This window comes from Squalius cephalus (genome assembly GCF_949319135.1).
Source record: "Squalius cephalus genome assembly, chromosome: 6".
Taxonomy (NCBI): Eukaryota; Metazoa; Chordata; class Actinopteri; order Cypriniformes; family Leuciscidae; genus Squalius; species Squalius cephalus.
The window spans coordinates 14,055,199-14,071,838 of NC_137127.1; the positions used below are offsets into that span (position 1 = coordinate 14,055,199).

General features: G+C 36.2%; 2 protein-coding genes across 6 annotated transcripts in view; one reads left to right on the forward strand and one right to left on the reverse strand.

Annotated features, from left to right (window-relative positions):
• Positions 1-3,037: 3,037 nt before the first annotated feature.
• On the forward strand, positions 3,038-12,829 carry parp12a (poly (ADP-ribose) polymerase family, member 12a). 4 transcript variants are annotated; one of them, XM_079873808.1, is made up of 12 exons: positions 3,038-3,461; positions 4,247-4,382; positions 4,644-4,917; positions 5,037-5,150; positions 6,164-6,296; positions 6,697-6,883; positions 7,403-7,523; positions 8,036-8,132; positions 8,230-8,317; positions 10,777-10,907; positions 11,716-11,867; positions 11,965-12,829. In XM_079873808.1, the coding sequence occupies exons 1-12, from the start codon at positions 3,148-3,150 to the stop codon at positions 12,219-12,221; spliced, it is 2,004 nt and encodes a 667-aa protein (XP_079729934.1). In that variant the 5' UTR covers positions 3,038-3,147; the 3' UTR covers positions 12,222-12,829. The 4 variants fall into 4 exon arrangements, with proteins under 4 accessions (XP_079729934.1, XP_079729932.1, XP_079729931.1 ...); XM_079873806.1 differs by having other exon boundaries at positions 3,062-3,461; positions 5,040-5,150; XM_079873805.1 differs by having other exon boundaries at positions 3,062-3,461; positions 8,233-8,317; positions 11,965-12,784.
• Positions 12,830-13,776: 947 nt separating this feature from the next.
• The window catches only part of tbxas1 (thromboxane A synthase 1 (platelet)), a 69,080-nt gene continuing 66,216 nt past the window's right edge, over positions 13,777-16,640 (reverse strand). For both annotated transcript variants that reach the window (XM_079873801.1, XM_079873800.1), the window contains 4 exons: positions 16,084-16,172; positions 15,824-15,961; positions 14,432-14,594; positions 13,777-14,348 (listed from right to left, as the gene is read on the reverse strand). In XM_079873801.1, coding sequence (XP_079729927.1) covers positions 14,253-14,348; positions 14,432-14,594; positions 15,824-15,961; positions 16,084-16,172 — 486 coding nt within the window. In that variant the 3' untranslated portion in view covers positions 13,777-14,252. The remainder of the gene's footprint in view (positions 14,349-14,431; positions 14,595-15,823; positions 15,962-16,083; positions 16,173-16,640) is intronic.

The following is a 16,640-nucleotide window of genomic DNA, read 5'->3' on the forward strand; positions in this document are numbered from 1 at the left end:
TGAGGTGTTGGCTTGTATCTCCTCTTCCTCCTTGGACCGTGTTGTTTTCTTAAAGGATAAGATTGTACAGTATGTGGTGACATATGACATTAAATAGTCTTCACAATATGATGCTTAAAAACAAAGACAGTGGCTTAATGAATTCCCAGTCTGGACTTGGTTGTTTCCCAATTGTCACTGTTAATGAGGAAGGAGTGTCAGAGCATTTTGAAAAACAAGATCTGGTTAAACGTGTTTGTTCCAATGGCTTTTTTAACCCTTCTATTGAAGATACACCGTAGCATTTACCAGTTCAAATTGAACCAATATTATATATCACAGCTCAGCGGTAAGAATTTGCTAAGAACTTAATATAATAATGAGATGCTACCTGTAATCATGCTTCTTATAGTTTTAATTTCATGCTAATCATAAACTTTTATTTTCTTATACTATGATGGCCAGGCCACAAGCCTATTTTAGTCTTAACTCTTATTTGTGTTGTAACATACATTTGTGTTGTAATTAACTGCCAAACATTAACAATATTATCATTTATAACAAGTGGAATTATCACTAAAAGATCAGCATTAAACAGTGATGAGGGATGGCATGAAATCACACAAAGAGAAAAATAGATGATTCTCCTTTGTTTTCGATTAACTTATTGGAAGTGTTAAAAAGAATAAGATCTCAGCCATCTCCCAGAATTCCTCTTGCCTGCCTACTGGCAACTAATGTTAATGTTTTTATGTGTGAAAAGAAAGAGGATGTGATGTGAGACTTACATAGACTGTAAGTGTGAGACACGTCAAACTGGAAACTTGCAGGAAGGAAATGGTTGACTGGGGTCATGTTCAAGGGAAATGTAAAAATGCTTCATTAACCAGAATCAAGTATTACAGAGAGCATTTGAAAATGTTTATTTTTCAGGTTTGCGTAAGACTGAGTTTTATAGTTTTCGCGAAATTCGTTGTTTGTTTACTGCCAATAAAACCTCAAAAGAGCAGCTAGCAGCTATGGTAGCCATGGTGACCCACTGCATGGTTTCCTGGAGTTGCATGCATAGACATAAAGACATAGATGACTCATTAGCGGCTGCTTTCTTTGGGCCGTAAGCCGTCCGCCATATTGGAACAGTCAAAGCCTGTCCCTGAACATTAAAGAGCAAGTGCTCTGTGCGTCTGCAACCTTAGTTAGACGCATGTATGAATATCTATATCTGCAATAGACTTCAGCAGATGATTTAGCTAAACTAAAATACATCAATACAACAAAAAAGGCGTTAGCTAAAAGTTTGCATAGTTTAAAAACCTGGAATATTGAGTTAATACAACACATTATCACCTGTGAAAGGTTATCCCATTTCTTCTGGAATTTAAACAAAGTCAAATCTCTTCAGTTTCATAACGAGAAGTTACGCAATGTTGTGGCATCATTGATTCTTACTATGAGTGACGACAAAGATTTGATATTCTTTGTGGCATTAGGCAAGGATGCCCCCTCTCCTTTTTTAATTTTTGTTAGTCACCCAGGTTTTGGCAATGCATGTAAAAATAAATAATTTCCCCTGCACTGACGTTGCTACTTTCTACTCAAGGACAAAATGTGTCTTTCAGATGTAGTGAAGTTAAAGTAAAAAGTTTCCAGAAAAATAATACTCAAGTAAAGTAGGCTACAGATACTCAAAAAGTGCAAGTGTGAATGTATTACTGTCCACCTCTGATTATAGTGCACTTAATGACACCTTTAAAATATGGTTGAAAGAGTTTTTAAAGAATAGAGAGCGTCTTTGAAACGTATTTCTTAAGTATATATTTAAGACTCTTGGAGGCTATTGAAATGCAATTTTTCTGTTGACAAAATTCCTGTTAAATTGGCCAGTTTTCACAGACAAGCCCTGCAAGCATGGAAATTGGTATATAAGCACACATTTTCACTGCACAATTATTTCATATGGAATAACAAAGACAAAAACAAATCACTATTCTATCATACTTGGTTCAATGAAGGGATTATATTAGTTAGACAATTGGTTAATTCCAGTGGATATTTGTTATCATATAGGCTTCTGAATTTCTAAAAAAAAATGTAAATTACCAGTTAAACCAAGAGAGTTTGCTATTGTTCTTGACGCGATTCTAAAGAGTATGATGTTACTCTTAAAGAACTATAATTCAGTGGAAATCAACATGTGGTAACATTTTCATTGATATTGTTAATATAAAACAAAAATGTAGCAATAAGGATATAAGAAATGCTCTTTGTTCTGTGTCTTTTCCTGCAGCAAGATTCTCTTCTTTATTTTGTAATAACATCTTGGGTCAAAGCATTGCCAAATATGTTTTGTGTAAATAACAAAAGTAAGGAAGTGTCTTACAAAATACTTCACAGAATATATCCTGCGAAGCATGTTTTGGAAAGATTTAAGCTTAAAATTTCATATACCTGTGAATTTTGTGGACTAGAAAAATTAACTTTTTTGCATCTCTTTTTTTCACTGTATCTACTCAAGATTATTTTGGAAAGATTTAGAAACCTTTATTAGTAGAAAACTGAAGTGTATGATAGAAATGTGTGTATTTGATGTGCTTTTTTAATACTCAGAATGACAATTTGGAATGTAAAGAACAACATATTATACAGTTATTTATTTTATTAGGAAAATACCATATACTTTAAAAGAAGTGGGCTCAATGCAAACCAAATTTTTCACATTTTAAAAATAACTTTAAATTATATGTAAATCTTGTGGAACAAACAAAAAAGCCCTGATAACATGTAATGGTTTGAATTGAAAGCACTGGATTTTATGTAATTTTCTATTTGTATTTTTATTTCTATTTTTGTTTTGTTTTTTCTCTCATTTTCTGGCAGCTAATGTTAATGTAATAAGGGCATTGAATGAAAAAAAAAAAAAAAAAAAAAATTGAGTGACGATACGCCGACCGTTCCAAGATGGCGGGCGCGCCGACGTGTCTTGAGCATAGACTGTAAAAAAAAGTGGTCGAATGTGGCTTCTATCTAACATTATCATGGGTTGCAGGCAGCAGGGGGCGCCAAAGACCAGCATCAGTTTCGCTTTCGTTTCCGTTTAAATGCCCCAAACATCGGCCAAACCCTAGAAGCAGTGAAAACTATTTACCGTCGTTGACGGCATCAACGAAAATGTCGTATATCGTCTCAAGACACATATTTGACTTTCTCTGCAAGCATGGAGGCTGTACGGAGTATGGTAAAGTCGAGAAGAATTTGCGGCAGAGTTTCACGGTGGCGGATCAGGTTTTGTCTCAGGTGCTCGATGATCACCAGAGGTTTGTTATAGTTCAGGATCAAGGCTCAAATCCCAGAAGCTCCATACCAGCTGCTGACAGCCAGATCATTGCCAAAACCTCACTGCGAGTGTGTAAAAATGACAAATGTGCCGGATGTGAAGACCTACACCTGTGTAGGTACTTTGTATGTGGAAATTGCAGATTTGGGTAAGCAAACTTTGAGTTCCTTCGTAGGCCTGCCGGTTATAATGAATATTTGTATGTGTATGTCATAAACACTAAGGTAGAGGTAAGGTATATAGGCTACGCATTTTTAACGTGTATTCATTCAAACTAACTAGTATCTTTATTTAGTACTAGCCCCTGTTTGCTTTTACTTGCAGTAACGTTAATCCAGTAGCGCCTAGTAGCCTATCTTTTCTTCTTCTTTTTTATTTTAAATTTCATTAGTGTGATACTAGCACAGTTCCAGTGACAACTAACTACCATTGTATCTAGTATGCATTTCAATTGTGCTGGTAACTATTTCAGTTTTACTAGCCTAGTTACTTTAACTAAGTCCATTCATTCAGTATCTTGTACTGTAAATATTCTCGTATATATTCCAATTTTCTTTTTAATTGAACTAAGTAGCTATTTGATTAGTCATCATCATTACATATGAGTAAAAAGCCAGTTGCAGCTAGTAAGATGAGAAATGTTTCCAGTATCATTCTTGTCTCATAATAGGTACTAGTATTTACTCTAGGAACTAGTAAAGTTGGAATAGGTGGCAGCAATAGTTGGAATTCAGCATGCATACTAATATGCAGTTAATAATAATATTTACACAGTAAAATAACATTTGCACAATTTTTGCTTAGACACAATAACAGCTTGCTTGTAAATTATAAAATTACTCTGTGTGTTGTATTTAGATGATCAGTTTATGGTAGAAAATAACATTTCACTGTATATAAATATATCTAATTTGCCTTATTTTTCATTCTTAGGGCGAAATGCAAAAATCCCCATGACTTGACTTCAGCACATAATTCTGACCTCCTGAAAAGTAATGATCTTCATGGCCTTACAAGTGGACAGTTGTTTCAACTTCTCCTTCAAAATGACCCCTCATTACTTCCTGAGGTACATATCTATTAAACAGGTTTGCTAGTTATCTCATTCTTTATTCAGGTGACTTTTGTAAGTCAGACTCTGGACGGTATTTGAAACTGACACGTTAAAATATCTAGATTGTATAAACATTAACTATTCACCTGCATGAGCATGTCTCACTCTGCATAACAAGTGAAGTGATTACAGAAGCTGTGTACTCTGACCCAGGATGACGAACACACACAACATATATTTATCTTCACATAGTGACGTCTTCTGTGATTTGTCTAGGTGTGCTCCCACTACAACAAGGGGATTGGCGAATATGGCAGTTGTAAATATAAAACATCCTGTACCAACCTGCACATCTGCCAGCACTTCCTGCAGGATGACTGTAAGTTTGGAGCAGGCTGCAAAAGGACCCACAGATTCGATGCAAATGCTCAGAAAATTCTGACCGTCCGAGGACTCGGTCCAGAAAACATGCAAAACATGCAAAGACTCTGCAAGCTTTACAAGATCAAGTTACTGATTGCTTCTTCCGCTTTCAAGAAAAATGAGACAGGTGAATGAAAAAAAAGAGCCACTGATTCTGTTTGTTTTCAAATTAGCGCACATTATTTAGCATTATTTTTTGGTTCTTCTCTTCCATGTCTCATTCCATTCTGCTTTCTATCTGAACAGCAGCTCTACCAGCAGTGAGAGGACGCACCAGACACAAATCCAGTAGCTCTGTCAGTGAAGCGGATCACAATGAAATCTGTCTCTTTTTCATACGCAATGGATGTAGTTTCAAAGGTGAAGTAATTGAATATCCTTAATTCTAATCGCAAACAAGAACTGTGTCCGAAATCGCATGTCTACCCAGACAGTAACAAAGTGCTGGCCCAGATACGGGCCACATCTAGTACATGTGGATTCCATGCGTACCAGATGTGGGCCGGATCTGGGCCGACACTATGTTGCTGTCTGGGTAGTAGGTAAATTTGCACTACATACGCCATGTTGTCACTGTCACGTGACCTACTGTACCATCGTTGGTTGTGTTGCTTCACTGCCATTCATAACTCTTCCCCCATGGTTTCATGGGATAGTAAAGTGTCCATCAAACACACACTCCAGAATCTCGGCATAAGTAGTAGGTCATCTGGGTACGTTCTGCCTAATGTTTTTCGGATGATATGTATTTGGACATACTACTTTTTTTTTACGTACAGTTTTTCTCATACTATATACAGTAGTGTGCAAGTAGGCATATATGGATGCAGCAAAGAGTTTCTCAAACTATAAATACTAAAATACATATTTTTGAGGACTCAACTAGACAAGAGGGCGTGGTACAGGGAAACAAGGAGGCAGGAACAGAGGAGCACATGGCCAACACAAACAAAGACAGAGCCATATGTTGAAGTACAACACAAACATAGATACATGAAACAAAGACACAGACAAAGCTTCCAGGGCAGAACCCTGACAGGTGTCTATCCTATAAATAAAATATGCGTAATAGTAACATAAAAAAGTGAAATGTGCTCTGGAACGTGATTTGGAAACAAAGGTGAACTCGGCTCACAAGGTGCCACAAATGGTGAATATGAAAAAGTGTCAGTAAGAGCCCCAAAATAGGTTGTATTATTTGCAAGCACTTATTTGAGTAGAACAACAGCTTAATTCTGTTATGTGGGGTTGTAGGGCAACAACAAAATGGGACCAAAAAAACCTCTTGATGTTAAACAAAAAACCCATTTGATTAAGTGTGTTTTATTCTCAAAGCAATGTGTTTGACATCCCATCATTTGTGTTCCCTCTAGACAAGTGTGCCCGTTTTCACCACCATCTACCCTATAAATGGCAGATATTGCAGAAGGATGGAACTACGTGGGGTGACTTACTGAATGAAGAGGAGGTTGAGAAGGCATACTGCAGTCCAGCTAATGTTCTGTGGTATAAAAATTTACACATATATACTCAGTGGTATTTTAATGGGTTTTCTAATAACATTAATGTTGCAAATCTAGCGTTTCATCACTTGCCAAAGCAACCGATGCCCTTGTAGAAATGCTTTGTCAGTTGTGAGTGATTAATCTATTTTGTGCCCAATGAAATCAGTAGTATTCATCTAGTCACGTGACCTTAATACGTCTGCTCCTATGAGGAGACCCGCTTCATGTAACATTTTATCAATTTTATTAAGTTATTGATGTGAAAAATGGAAAATTGATTGGAAAAATAGTGCCCAATTAAAGATTGTACATGTGCATCTGAAGTGGCCTGTAATTGTAGTGGTTTGTCATGATTTTTATAACACCCTTTTTCCCCACTTGTTGTGTTCTCCATATTGCAGTATTACCCAGAACAGCTCGGGGCATCATCAGGTAGTGGACTTTATGTCAATGAATTGTGGAGTGTCAGAAGTCCGTCGGCTGTCCACAGCATCTTCTGTTACTAAACCACCCCATTTCATTCTGACCACTGAATGGATCTGGTTCTGGAGGAATGACAAGGGAGGTTGGACTGAGTATGGCAAAGGGGTCAGTGACACATTTGTAACATAATACCTCTCAAAAAACGATTCTAAAGCTTTTTCTTGAAGAATAAGGCCCAGTTTACACGTACATGGTTATTTTGTAAAACGGAGACATTTCCTTTCGTTCGTGCCCTTCGTTTACATGCAAACGGAGAATTCGCCTCTGAAACTCCAGCCAGAGTGGAGATTTTGGAAAACTTCGTTTGCACGTTTGCATGTTAAACTGAGAAAAACTGAGTTTTAGGCAGCCGACGTCACAGTATGCGACAGAACTTGCACCTGCGTCAAAAGTGCGAGTTGCTGTTGTTGCTATTTTCGGGATTCTGATTGGCTAACGTGGGCTTGAGCTTCTCGTTACACTGCCACCTACAGATTTGGCATGCTCTTGATGGCATATATACACGGGTTCTTGTAAACGAACACTAATACTATACATTTACAGTTATTTGTGTCAATATATTATACAAAAAAACTGTTAGCTTTTTAACTACATTTCACAGCAGTTATTGTGTGAATCTTACAGGAGGATGCTAAACTCGTGGCGTCAATCACCTCGGAAGACCTCGAGAAACATTACCTGGCTGACAGTGAAAAGGAAATCTCGTTCACTTCAGAGAACCATCAATACGTCCTCAAATTAAAAGGTACTTGTGTTGTCACTGTTAACTAAAACTAAATCATTTCTTTATTAAAATAAAGCTAAAATAAATTCTAAATATTAGATGAAAAACTTAAATGAGCATTAGAAATGTTGCTTTGGCAACTAATAACAATGACAAAAGCACATACAATTACTAACCTAAATTATAGCAAAATTGAACATAAAAATAAAGCTAATACAAAACAATAAATACCATAATAATATATAAATGCGGTTACACTTCTAACTATTAACTACGACTTTTGCCTCAAACTCCTAATTCCTGCTTATTAATAGTTAGTAAGGTAGTTGTTACGTTTAGGTATTGGGTAGGATTAGGAATGTAGAATAAGGCATTCATATGTGCTTTATAAGTACTAATAAACCGCCAACATCCTAGCAATATGCATGCTAATACGCAACAAATTAATGGTGAGAATTGGACCCTAAACTAAACTATTACCATAAATAATACTAAAATAGAGTTGACATGATGTTTTGGCAAATCATTTTCAGAGATGTGCCAGCAAAATCTGAAGTACAAAACCGAAAGGGACGTTAGAAGGAGACCACGTTTTGTTTCGGCCGAAGATGTCAAGAGCAAAATCAAGGGGTATGATATACTCTACCTCTTCTCAATTACATGCACACACATTGAACATGATTTATTTGTTGTTCAGTGCACTTTAGTGTATTGTGTTTTTAATTAGCAGTGAGTCTCCAGACAGCTCAGCATCTTCTTCTGTGGAAGTTCCTCCTTACTGGGACAAAGGAGCTCTTCCTAGCGGCACTTACAAGGTACATAGTCCAATCTCATTGAGTACAGAGAGGTCAAGCAGTTATTAAACGCTATGGGAATCAATTCTGTACTGTACTTGGGGTTATACTGTAGATGAAGTTTAGTGTTTCTACTCTTACTACTCATTAAAGGGATGGTTTGGAGTAAAATCAACCTAGGGTCCTTTGCACCATGACATCGAGCCAAACACCCCCCCCAGAAGCCTTTTTTCCCTTGGTTGAACATTTTTAAAGTTAGAGCTTATTTAGAGATATCAGCCGAATGGCTTAGTGCAGGCCAGGGTTTCCGTTGTCCGGTAATTGCCGGACATTGACCGGAAAAAAAATGAAATGTCCGACAAAATTAAATCTCTCCGGTCAAATTGTCCGATTAAAATTGTCCTAACTAACTACACGAGACGCGACACGCGATAAAAGGCATCTTTTCCATGTTAATCAGAGTTTTTGTCCTAACCAGCCGCGACGGCGACACGCGACATTTCTCATTTAGAAACGGTTTCTATTTTTCTGCGACGTCGCGCTGGAACATCAAACACAAAGTGTGGCAATGATAATCTCTGGTAGGCTACTGTTTATGTGCTTTATTTAATGTTAAAAGCGTGAAATGTGATTTTGAATATCATTTAGTGCTCCAGCTTTAAAGCTGCAAAAGCAACAATGGATATAATTCACCTCAGATCTTGAAATTAAACAAATGGAAACATGAACGTTAAAACTGTGAACAAACAAGTGTAGGCCTATTCTTTGACAAAGAATGTTTTAGTAACTCAGTAGCCTATGTATTTTTTTAAATGGTGTAATATTTGTGAATCTTATTATGTAGCTACTTATCCATTTATTTTCTTGCGAGTGCCTCAAGTTTACTCTCTAGTCGGTAGTCGGTTAAAAAAAAAAGTGATCTCTAAATTAGGCTATTATAGGCAGTGGACTAAACGCTATACAGTTAGCCGTCTCATTCCAAGATCTTTTTGTGTGAAGTGAACAAATCCCTCACACTCAATTTTTCATAACTGTCACAACGAACCAGCAAAAGTAATGATTATGAATATGTAAAATATTGCAATGAGACATTTTAATTGTCTATTAATAAACAAGTGTTTTCTGTGTCGGCTGCAAAGATGAAGTCTGACTCGCGATCTTCGCAGTAGTGAACGCGCCGGAGAGAGATACACATTTCATACGGATCACATCGTTTTATTTTGTTTTGAATGGTTCTGTTTAAAAGTAGAGATTTCTGTAGATAATAGATATATTTCTTTATTTTTTTTTTTTATTTTTTTTAGGTGTGTGAGGCGAGTAGGCTACCTTATACGTTAAATTTCGGGCCATGGATGATAGCTTAACGTTAGCTCCAGTTCAGGCGCCTCCATGTCGTGATTAGCCTATTTATTGTTTTTTTATTATTATTAAATCGAGAAAATTGGATAATGAAACACTGATTAAAATTAAGATACAATTAATACAAAACGAAATTCGTTTTAAAGAAAGGCTTTGTGCTTTCTGTTTGAGGTCTCTGTGGAAGTTTTAAAGCAGTCTTTTAGTGCCGCTTTGAACGGTCGCGACGCGTCCGTAATGGAGAACTGTCACGTAAGATGGTAATATTATTATTATAAATAATAAATCGTGTAATAATCCCGCCCCCCTAATTAAGAGGTGATATTTGACCGGCATATCATCAAAAATGTCCGGAAAACGAAACCTCACTTTGACCGGCACGATTTTTTTCTAGCGGAAACTCTGGTGCAGGCGCTAATGGATCCAAGGATGTATCTCTTAAACTACCCCACTAATAATGCCCAGAATGGCACCAAACTTCTACAGTAGTATAAATAGGTTCTGTACTCATAAAACGAGGCATTGGAAAGTTTGTAAGTACATCAGGAGTTTATTTAAATAACACTTGCCTGACGGCTCATGCTACCGCTAACCCGGACGTCGAGGTCACTTCACTGAGTTGAGAAAAGCACGTAAAAGTCCTGACAGAAAGCGATGCATAAGGATGTAGTGTAACGACGAATTATTATTTTTTCCGAAGTGTTGACAACTTAGTGTTAACTAATAATTGTTATAAACTGGTACTACCAACAAAATATTAGTGCATTCCTGGAACTGGGCGTCGTTACACTACATCCTTATGCATCGCTTTAGCAGTAGCATGTAGCATTAGCCAATAGCGCCTGCACTAAGCCATTCGGCTGATATCTCGAAATAAGCTCTAACTTTTAAAATTTTCAACCAAGGGAAAAGGCTTCTGGGGGGGGGGGTGTTTGGCTCGATGTCATGGTGCAAAGGACCCTAGGTTGATTTTACTCCGAACCATCCCTTTAAGCATTTTATCCAAAGCGACTTACATATGTGGGACATCACATAGTTTTTATGTTAGTCGAAAAGCATCAGTTACCAACAGTCAATTAATAATACTGACTTTCTGAAACTAAAACAGTGTAATGTTTCCTTAGATTATTCCTTTGCAAAGCTCTTCCAAGGAATACCAAAGAGTGGGATCAATGTTTAGTAGAACAATGCCCAAAAGCATCATTCACAGCATTGAAAGAGTGCAGAATCCCTCTCTCTGGAAGGTCTTTCAGTGGTACGTTTTTTTTTCATATATTTCTATTTAACATTTCACTAGGAAAAACAACAACAACATGACTACTAGAAGAAAGTTCAGTTGCACAAGGTCATTACAGATTATACTTCAGCTTTACTGTATTTGTAAAAACTACCATTTTGGACAGTCAGATCTTTTGGATCTGCAAGCAAATGATACTTGAGCTTTTCTCAGAACTAACTTCACTTTCAAGCCATTTTAGTGAATGTATGAAGTCATTTCCCCTCAAAATCACACAGGTATAGTTTATCACTTGAATTATGAACATGTTCCATGAATGTGGGATGAACATAAAGTAAACAAATTCTTAATCTTTGATTTGAATTATAATTATTTAAATTATAACTTGGTATTTTACTTGAAAAATGTGCTATTAAAATGGAATATTGCAGTATTTATTTTAAATGTACACATCTTTTTTTAATTTATTTTTTATTAATGTGCCCTTGTAATCTTTAACCAGAACAACTTTCCCTCCCACTTGCGACGACATCTCATCTTTTCTCTGATGACGTTTTTTGGGATCACAATGATCCAATCAATTCCCGATGGACAAAATTAAGTCCCAGCCTACTTTTTTTTTTTCTTGCTCAACAAAGCCGTTTCACTCAGATGTACTGCACATCGCAATAGGGGGAAAAAAGACTACCGCAACTTCCGTTTCATGACAACTTTAATATTAATAAGTGTTTAAGTATCCAAATACACTATTTACATTCTAAGTGGGTAATAATAGTATTTTGAATATGGTATATGCGTTTTAAATTATCCATGTTTTTTTTTCTAGGCAAAAAGAACAAATGAATTTGAAGAATGGAGGGAATGCTGTGAACCAGCGTTACCTTTTCCATGGTACGGATGAGTCGTTCATAGATGCCATCTGTGAGCAGAACTTTGACTGGAGGATCTGTGGCAGTCATGGGACAAGTTATGGGAAAGGTATTTATGCATATAACAGCTCTTCATCATATTATGTACAATGAAAGTTATTAAATGCTATTGAATGTTTCTTGAATTGATTTTTTATGATTAACAGGCAGCTATTTTGCCAGAGATGCTTTATACTCTGACAGATATGCAAAATCCAGGAACGGCAAGACCAAGAAGATGTTTGTGGCACTGGTGCTGGTCGGAGACTTCACAAGGGGTAACAGTAGTTTTCTCCGTCCTCCACAGAAACCCGGCAGTCAAAGCTTTTACAACAGCTGTGTTGACAATGAGACCAACCCTGCCATTTTTGTTGTGTTTGAGAAATTCCAGATCTATCCTGAGTACATCATTGAATACTCTTAATTTGTGTAGTAGCAAACTATTTTTAAATATGTTTGATACATTGAAACATTCTAGTAATGTAAAGCAGGTTTTCTTATATACTTATTTCTTGAAATAGTTTTGAAAAAGTCCTGTTACACAAACGATTTATGTTAACATCACTGAACATAACCAAAATCTACAACTCTTTAGCATTTTAAAGTATTTTCTTTCAAGAAAATGTTTGTGGGGTATTACATATTAGGTAATTGTTTAATCAGAATTAGGATTACTAAACAATCATCTGTGACAGACATAAGAGGAATAAAATAACATGGTTTTATGTAATGTCTTTATGTATTTGATGCAATCATTGTATTTCCTTATTGGCTTTGGCACTGAGAAAAAAAGGTTTTAATACTGTATCAGTTGTATAATCAAAGGTATATAGTATAGGTATATATAGTATAATCACTAAATCAATCAATAATTCAGTTTTATTGCACTAGATTTTAACTCAAGCACTTGAATTACTGGAGCATTACTAAGTTTTTATTTTTTTATGTTCAATGAAGTGGATGGAATTAAAGTACTAATACTGTTACAGACCTGTACTTTGTACAATTATTTTCATTATTATTACAGTTATTAAAAAATATATAATAATAATAATAAAAAAATATATATATATATATATTTGTGTCATTAGAAACAGGTGTGATTGGATCGTTGAGTCGGCAAGTTGAACTTTTTGAATTAGTTGATTCATTGAAAAGATCTGACTCAAATAATTCATCAAAAAACTAAATTTGCTTTTTCTCATGAATGTGAAAAGGTAGGATGGATGTCTAGAACTTAAATATTGGTCTGCCACAGTTATTGCATGGCTTCAGATGACTTAAAATATAGTGCACTACTTTTACAGTGAATTAAGACATTCAGCTTTCCTGTTTAGGCTAAGTACATAATGAGAAAATTATTTTTTTTGGTGAACTATCCCTACATCGGTCTCTGTTAGTATTTGATTTTAAAGTTTCCACCCATCGCATTCTTGGACCTCTGGGAAAATGATATGCAAAGTACAGCTCTGCTATAAACAATACAGTCTGACAAATAACTATGAAAGATTTGCAGCATGTAATATCCAAAACAAAATCGCAACTTTAATTTGTAGATCAAAAATCAAGAAATGCTAAATCACTAATAAAGGAGCAAGATTAATGTGATGTGATTGCTCAATAATGCAGTGGAAAAACAGGCAAGGGGAAGAAGGACATTTACCAGGAAATCATGAGACGATAAGGAGCTGGTCAGATATTATTGGGGAGTCACTGCGACCCCTGGTGGCGAGACTGAGAAGTGAAGTCTTAGAAATCGGGTATGGAGACTACTAATCGCAGACTCTGTTCCCCTCAGCGGCTTTTTCGGGACAAGAACCGTCCACGTTTACAGTAAGTTGGTTTTATATACAAAACAAACTTTCACAGAGTTCTATCGAAAAGTTCTGTGGTTTAAAGCTCATAACATTCACACACTTGACTCCTTTCGTGTGGGTCTAAAATGCTTGATATTAAATAATGAGGATGAATACAAGTATACTGAGTGTTAAACCATTTATTTAGTATTACTTTCATTAATACTTTCAATTTCAAATCATTTGAATATGTCGTCAAAGTTGACAGTTCATACCCTGAGTAAACATTCACATTCAACTAAATCAGTTAAGATAATGCCACACAAACACAATACAGCAAACTGCACATTCTGAACCTTAATAATCTCATTATTCTGGTACAGCACTGTATATTTACATAATATAAAATACATAAAATAACAGTGTAATCAACATAAAATCAAATGCCTTGTGGGCAATAAGGCAAGACGTCTCATCCCAGTTCCTTTTATCAAATGCACTATACAGTATGTGACACTGTATAAATCAGTTTTAACCAAACAATTAGTACAGATATGTTTGTCATATGACTCTAAGTAATATGAATTACATATGAATAAGTAATATGATTTCTAAGTAATTTGATTAGAATCAGACTGCAGCTGAGAACTGAAACCATATCAGGACTCGTCCTCAAAATTCTCCCTCTTGGTGATTTTGACAAAAATACCATTCTTGGGTCCGAGGGTGGTGTTCGACTTTAATTCCAGAGGAACCTGTGTGATGGAAGAGAAAATATTGGAAACCAGAATCTACATGCATACTAAAGCTGCACTTTTCCAGTCAAACAATGACAAACCTCAGTGTCCTCGCAGGCCACAACGTTAAACCTCCTAAATATGTGAACCAGAGCCACTTTAATCTCCAGCTGGGCCAATCTCATGCCCACACAGCTGCGTGGCCCCGCTCCAAATGGCAGATACACAAATGGGTGCCGGCTGGCCTTGGCTTCTGGAGTGAACCTGAGACAAATGCAGAGTTCATTGTGAGCACATCACATGGGAGGCAGGCAAACAAAATGGAGAAATAGCTGTGTACAGATTGTCTCCGATGCTCATCAAGAATTCATTTATTATCTAAAATACTATTACAATTTAATATATTTTTAAATATAATTTATTCCAGTGATGTTAAAGCTGAATTTTCAGTATCATTACTCCAGTCTTCAGTGTCACATGATCCTTCAGAAATCATTCTAATGCTCATTGGGTGCTCAAAAAACAAAACAAAAAAACATATCATCTTATTATCAATGTTGAAAACAGTTGTGCTGCTTAATATTTTTGTGGAAACCATGATACATTTTTTTTTTCAAGATTCTTTGATGAATAGAAAGATTCAAAAGAACAGCATGTATTGGAAATAGAAATTCTTCGTAACATTATAAATGTCCTTACTGTCACTTTTGAACAATGTAATGTGTTCTTGCTGAATAAAAGTATTAATTTCTTTAAAAAAATCTTACTGACCCCAAACTTTTGAATGGCAATGTATATGTAACTACGCTAAACGTAGGGCCCGTTTACACAACACCGTTTTCAACTAAAACCTGTCATTTTTGTTTGTGTTTTGGAAGTTAATTTACACCGCAACAGCATTTTGGGGGCCTGAAAACGCAAACTTTTGAAATAGGGTTTCAAAGTGCATGCTTTTGAAAACGATACCATTATCGTCTCTATGTAATCTACAAAAACACAAATTTGTGTAATGTGACGTCATGAGCATGCGTTTTACGTGTTCAGTCTATAGCCGCGTAATCTTCTACAAGCATTTAATAAAAAAAATAAAAATAAAATAAAATAAAAAAAAGTCTATAGCCGCGTAGTGTTTCTTAACAAAGTGACATCGCCAACTACTGGCCTGGCATGAATAATACAGCGCTTTTAGTCGTTTTCACCGATCTATGTGAACAGGGATCTTTTTGACAACGTTGTCTTCTGTACACGAAAAAGCAAAGGACAATTTTTTTTAAGCTTTTTTTAGTACATCATTGTCATGTAAACATAGCCTAAATTTTTTTTTTTGAATGAAAAAACACCATCACATTTGTATCACTCAATCACTCAATTTGTCTAGCTCATGGAAAACTGTTGCTGTGCAATGTTGACAGCCATAATAGCATCATAGATATAAACAATCATTGTTACAGAAACTGTTCTGCGTAGAAAGGACTGGCTGAAAGACAGTTCACCTCTCCGGGATGAATTTCGTAGGTTCGGTCCAGTGCTCTGGGTCATAGTGAAGGAAACCTGTAGGGATTTCCAGAGATGATCCTTTAGGCAGAAGCTGGCCATTCACGACACAGTCTTGCTCAACATCTCGTGCAACCCTGTGATGAAATACACAAAAACAACATGATATTTAAGATTCACTCTGGGGGAAAAGTACATTCTAGTTCAATGCCCAGAACCAATGTGTTTTCAACCGGTTAAAAAATAGTAGCCGTCAAACCTGAATGCAGGTGGGTAGAGTCTGAGCGACTCGCATATGACCAAGTCTAAATACTTCAGCTCCTGGACATTAGTGTAATCCGCTGTCTCCTGAAAAAGAGAAACGTATTGAGGATGACAACACCAATCCTGCCCTAAAATATTTCTAGTTACCATATATGGCCAGTAGGTGGCAGCACAGCAGCAATAATCAGTGATCCATCTAAACAACATAAAATGGCTTTTAAAATAAAATTGAAACATACATATTGTACTATATTTGTTTCTTTGTGATCAATATTTTAATTGTCTTGAAATTAGTAGAACGCAAATCATATGTACAAACTATGTACAGATAGATGCCCAAGAGCTGCCTAGAGTTTCAAATAAATAAATAAATATAAACTGAAAACGAAGCAGACGCTGCCCAGCAGGCAGTGCTAAGTAGTCTATCTCTGCATGGCTCTGTGAAAATAGGGGTCAGGCACTGAGCACGCACCCGTACAGTTCTGCCCACATCCTCGGCCTCTGAGGCCCCCAGTCATGCAATGTGGGCATTATAAATGACTGGCTGCTCTA

Excerpts from the sequence above, each read along its gene's own strand:
- parp12a (XM_079873808.1), top strand. The coding sequence starts at position 3,148 with ATGTCGTATATCGTCTCAAGACACATATTTGACTTTCTCTGCAAGCAT. Across the intron at positions 7,524-8,035 it reads ATACGTCCTCAAATTAAAAG|AGATGTGCCAGCAAAATCTG; the intron begins GTACTTGTGTTG and ends AATCATTTTCAG. Across the intron at positions 8,318-10,776 it reads TTCCTAGCGGCACTTACAAG|ATTATTCCTTTGCAAAGCTC; the intron begins GTACATAGTCCA and ends ATGTTTCCTTAG.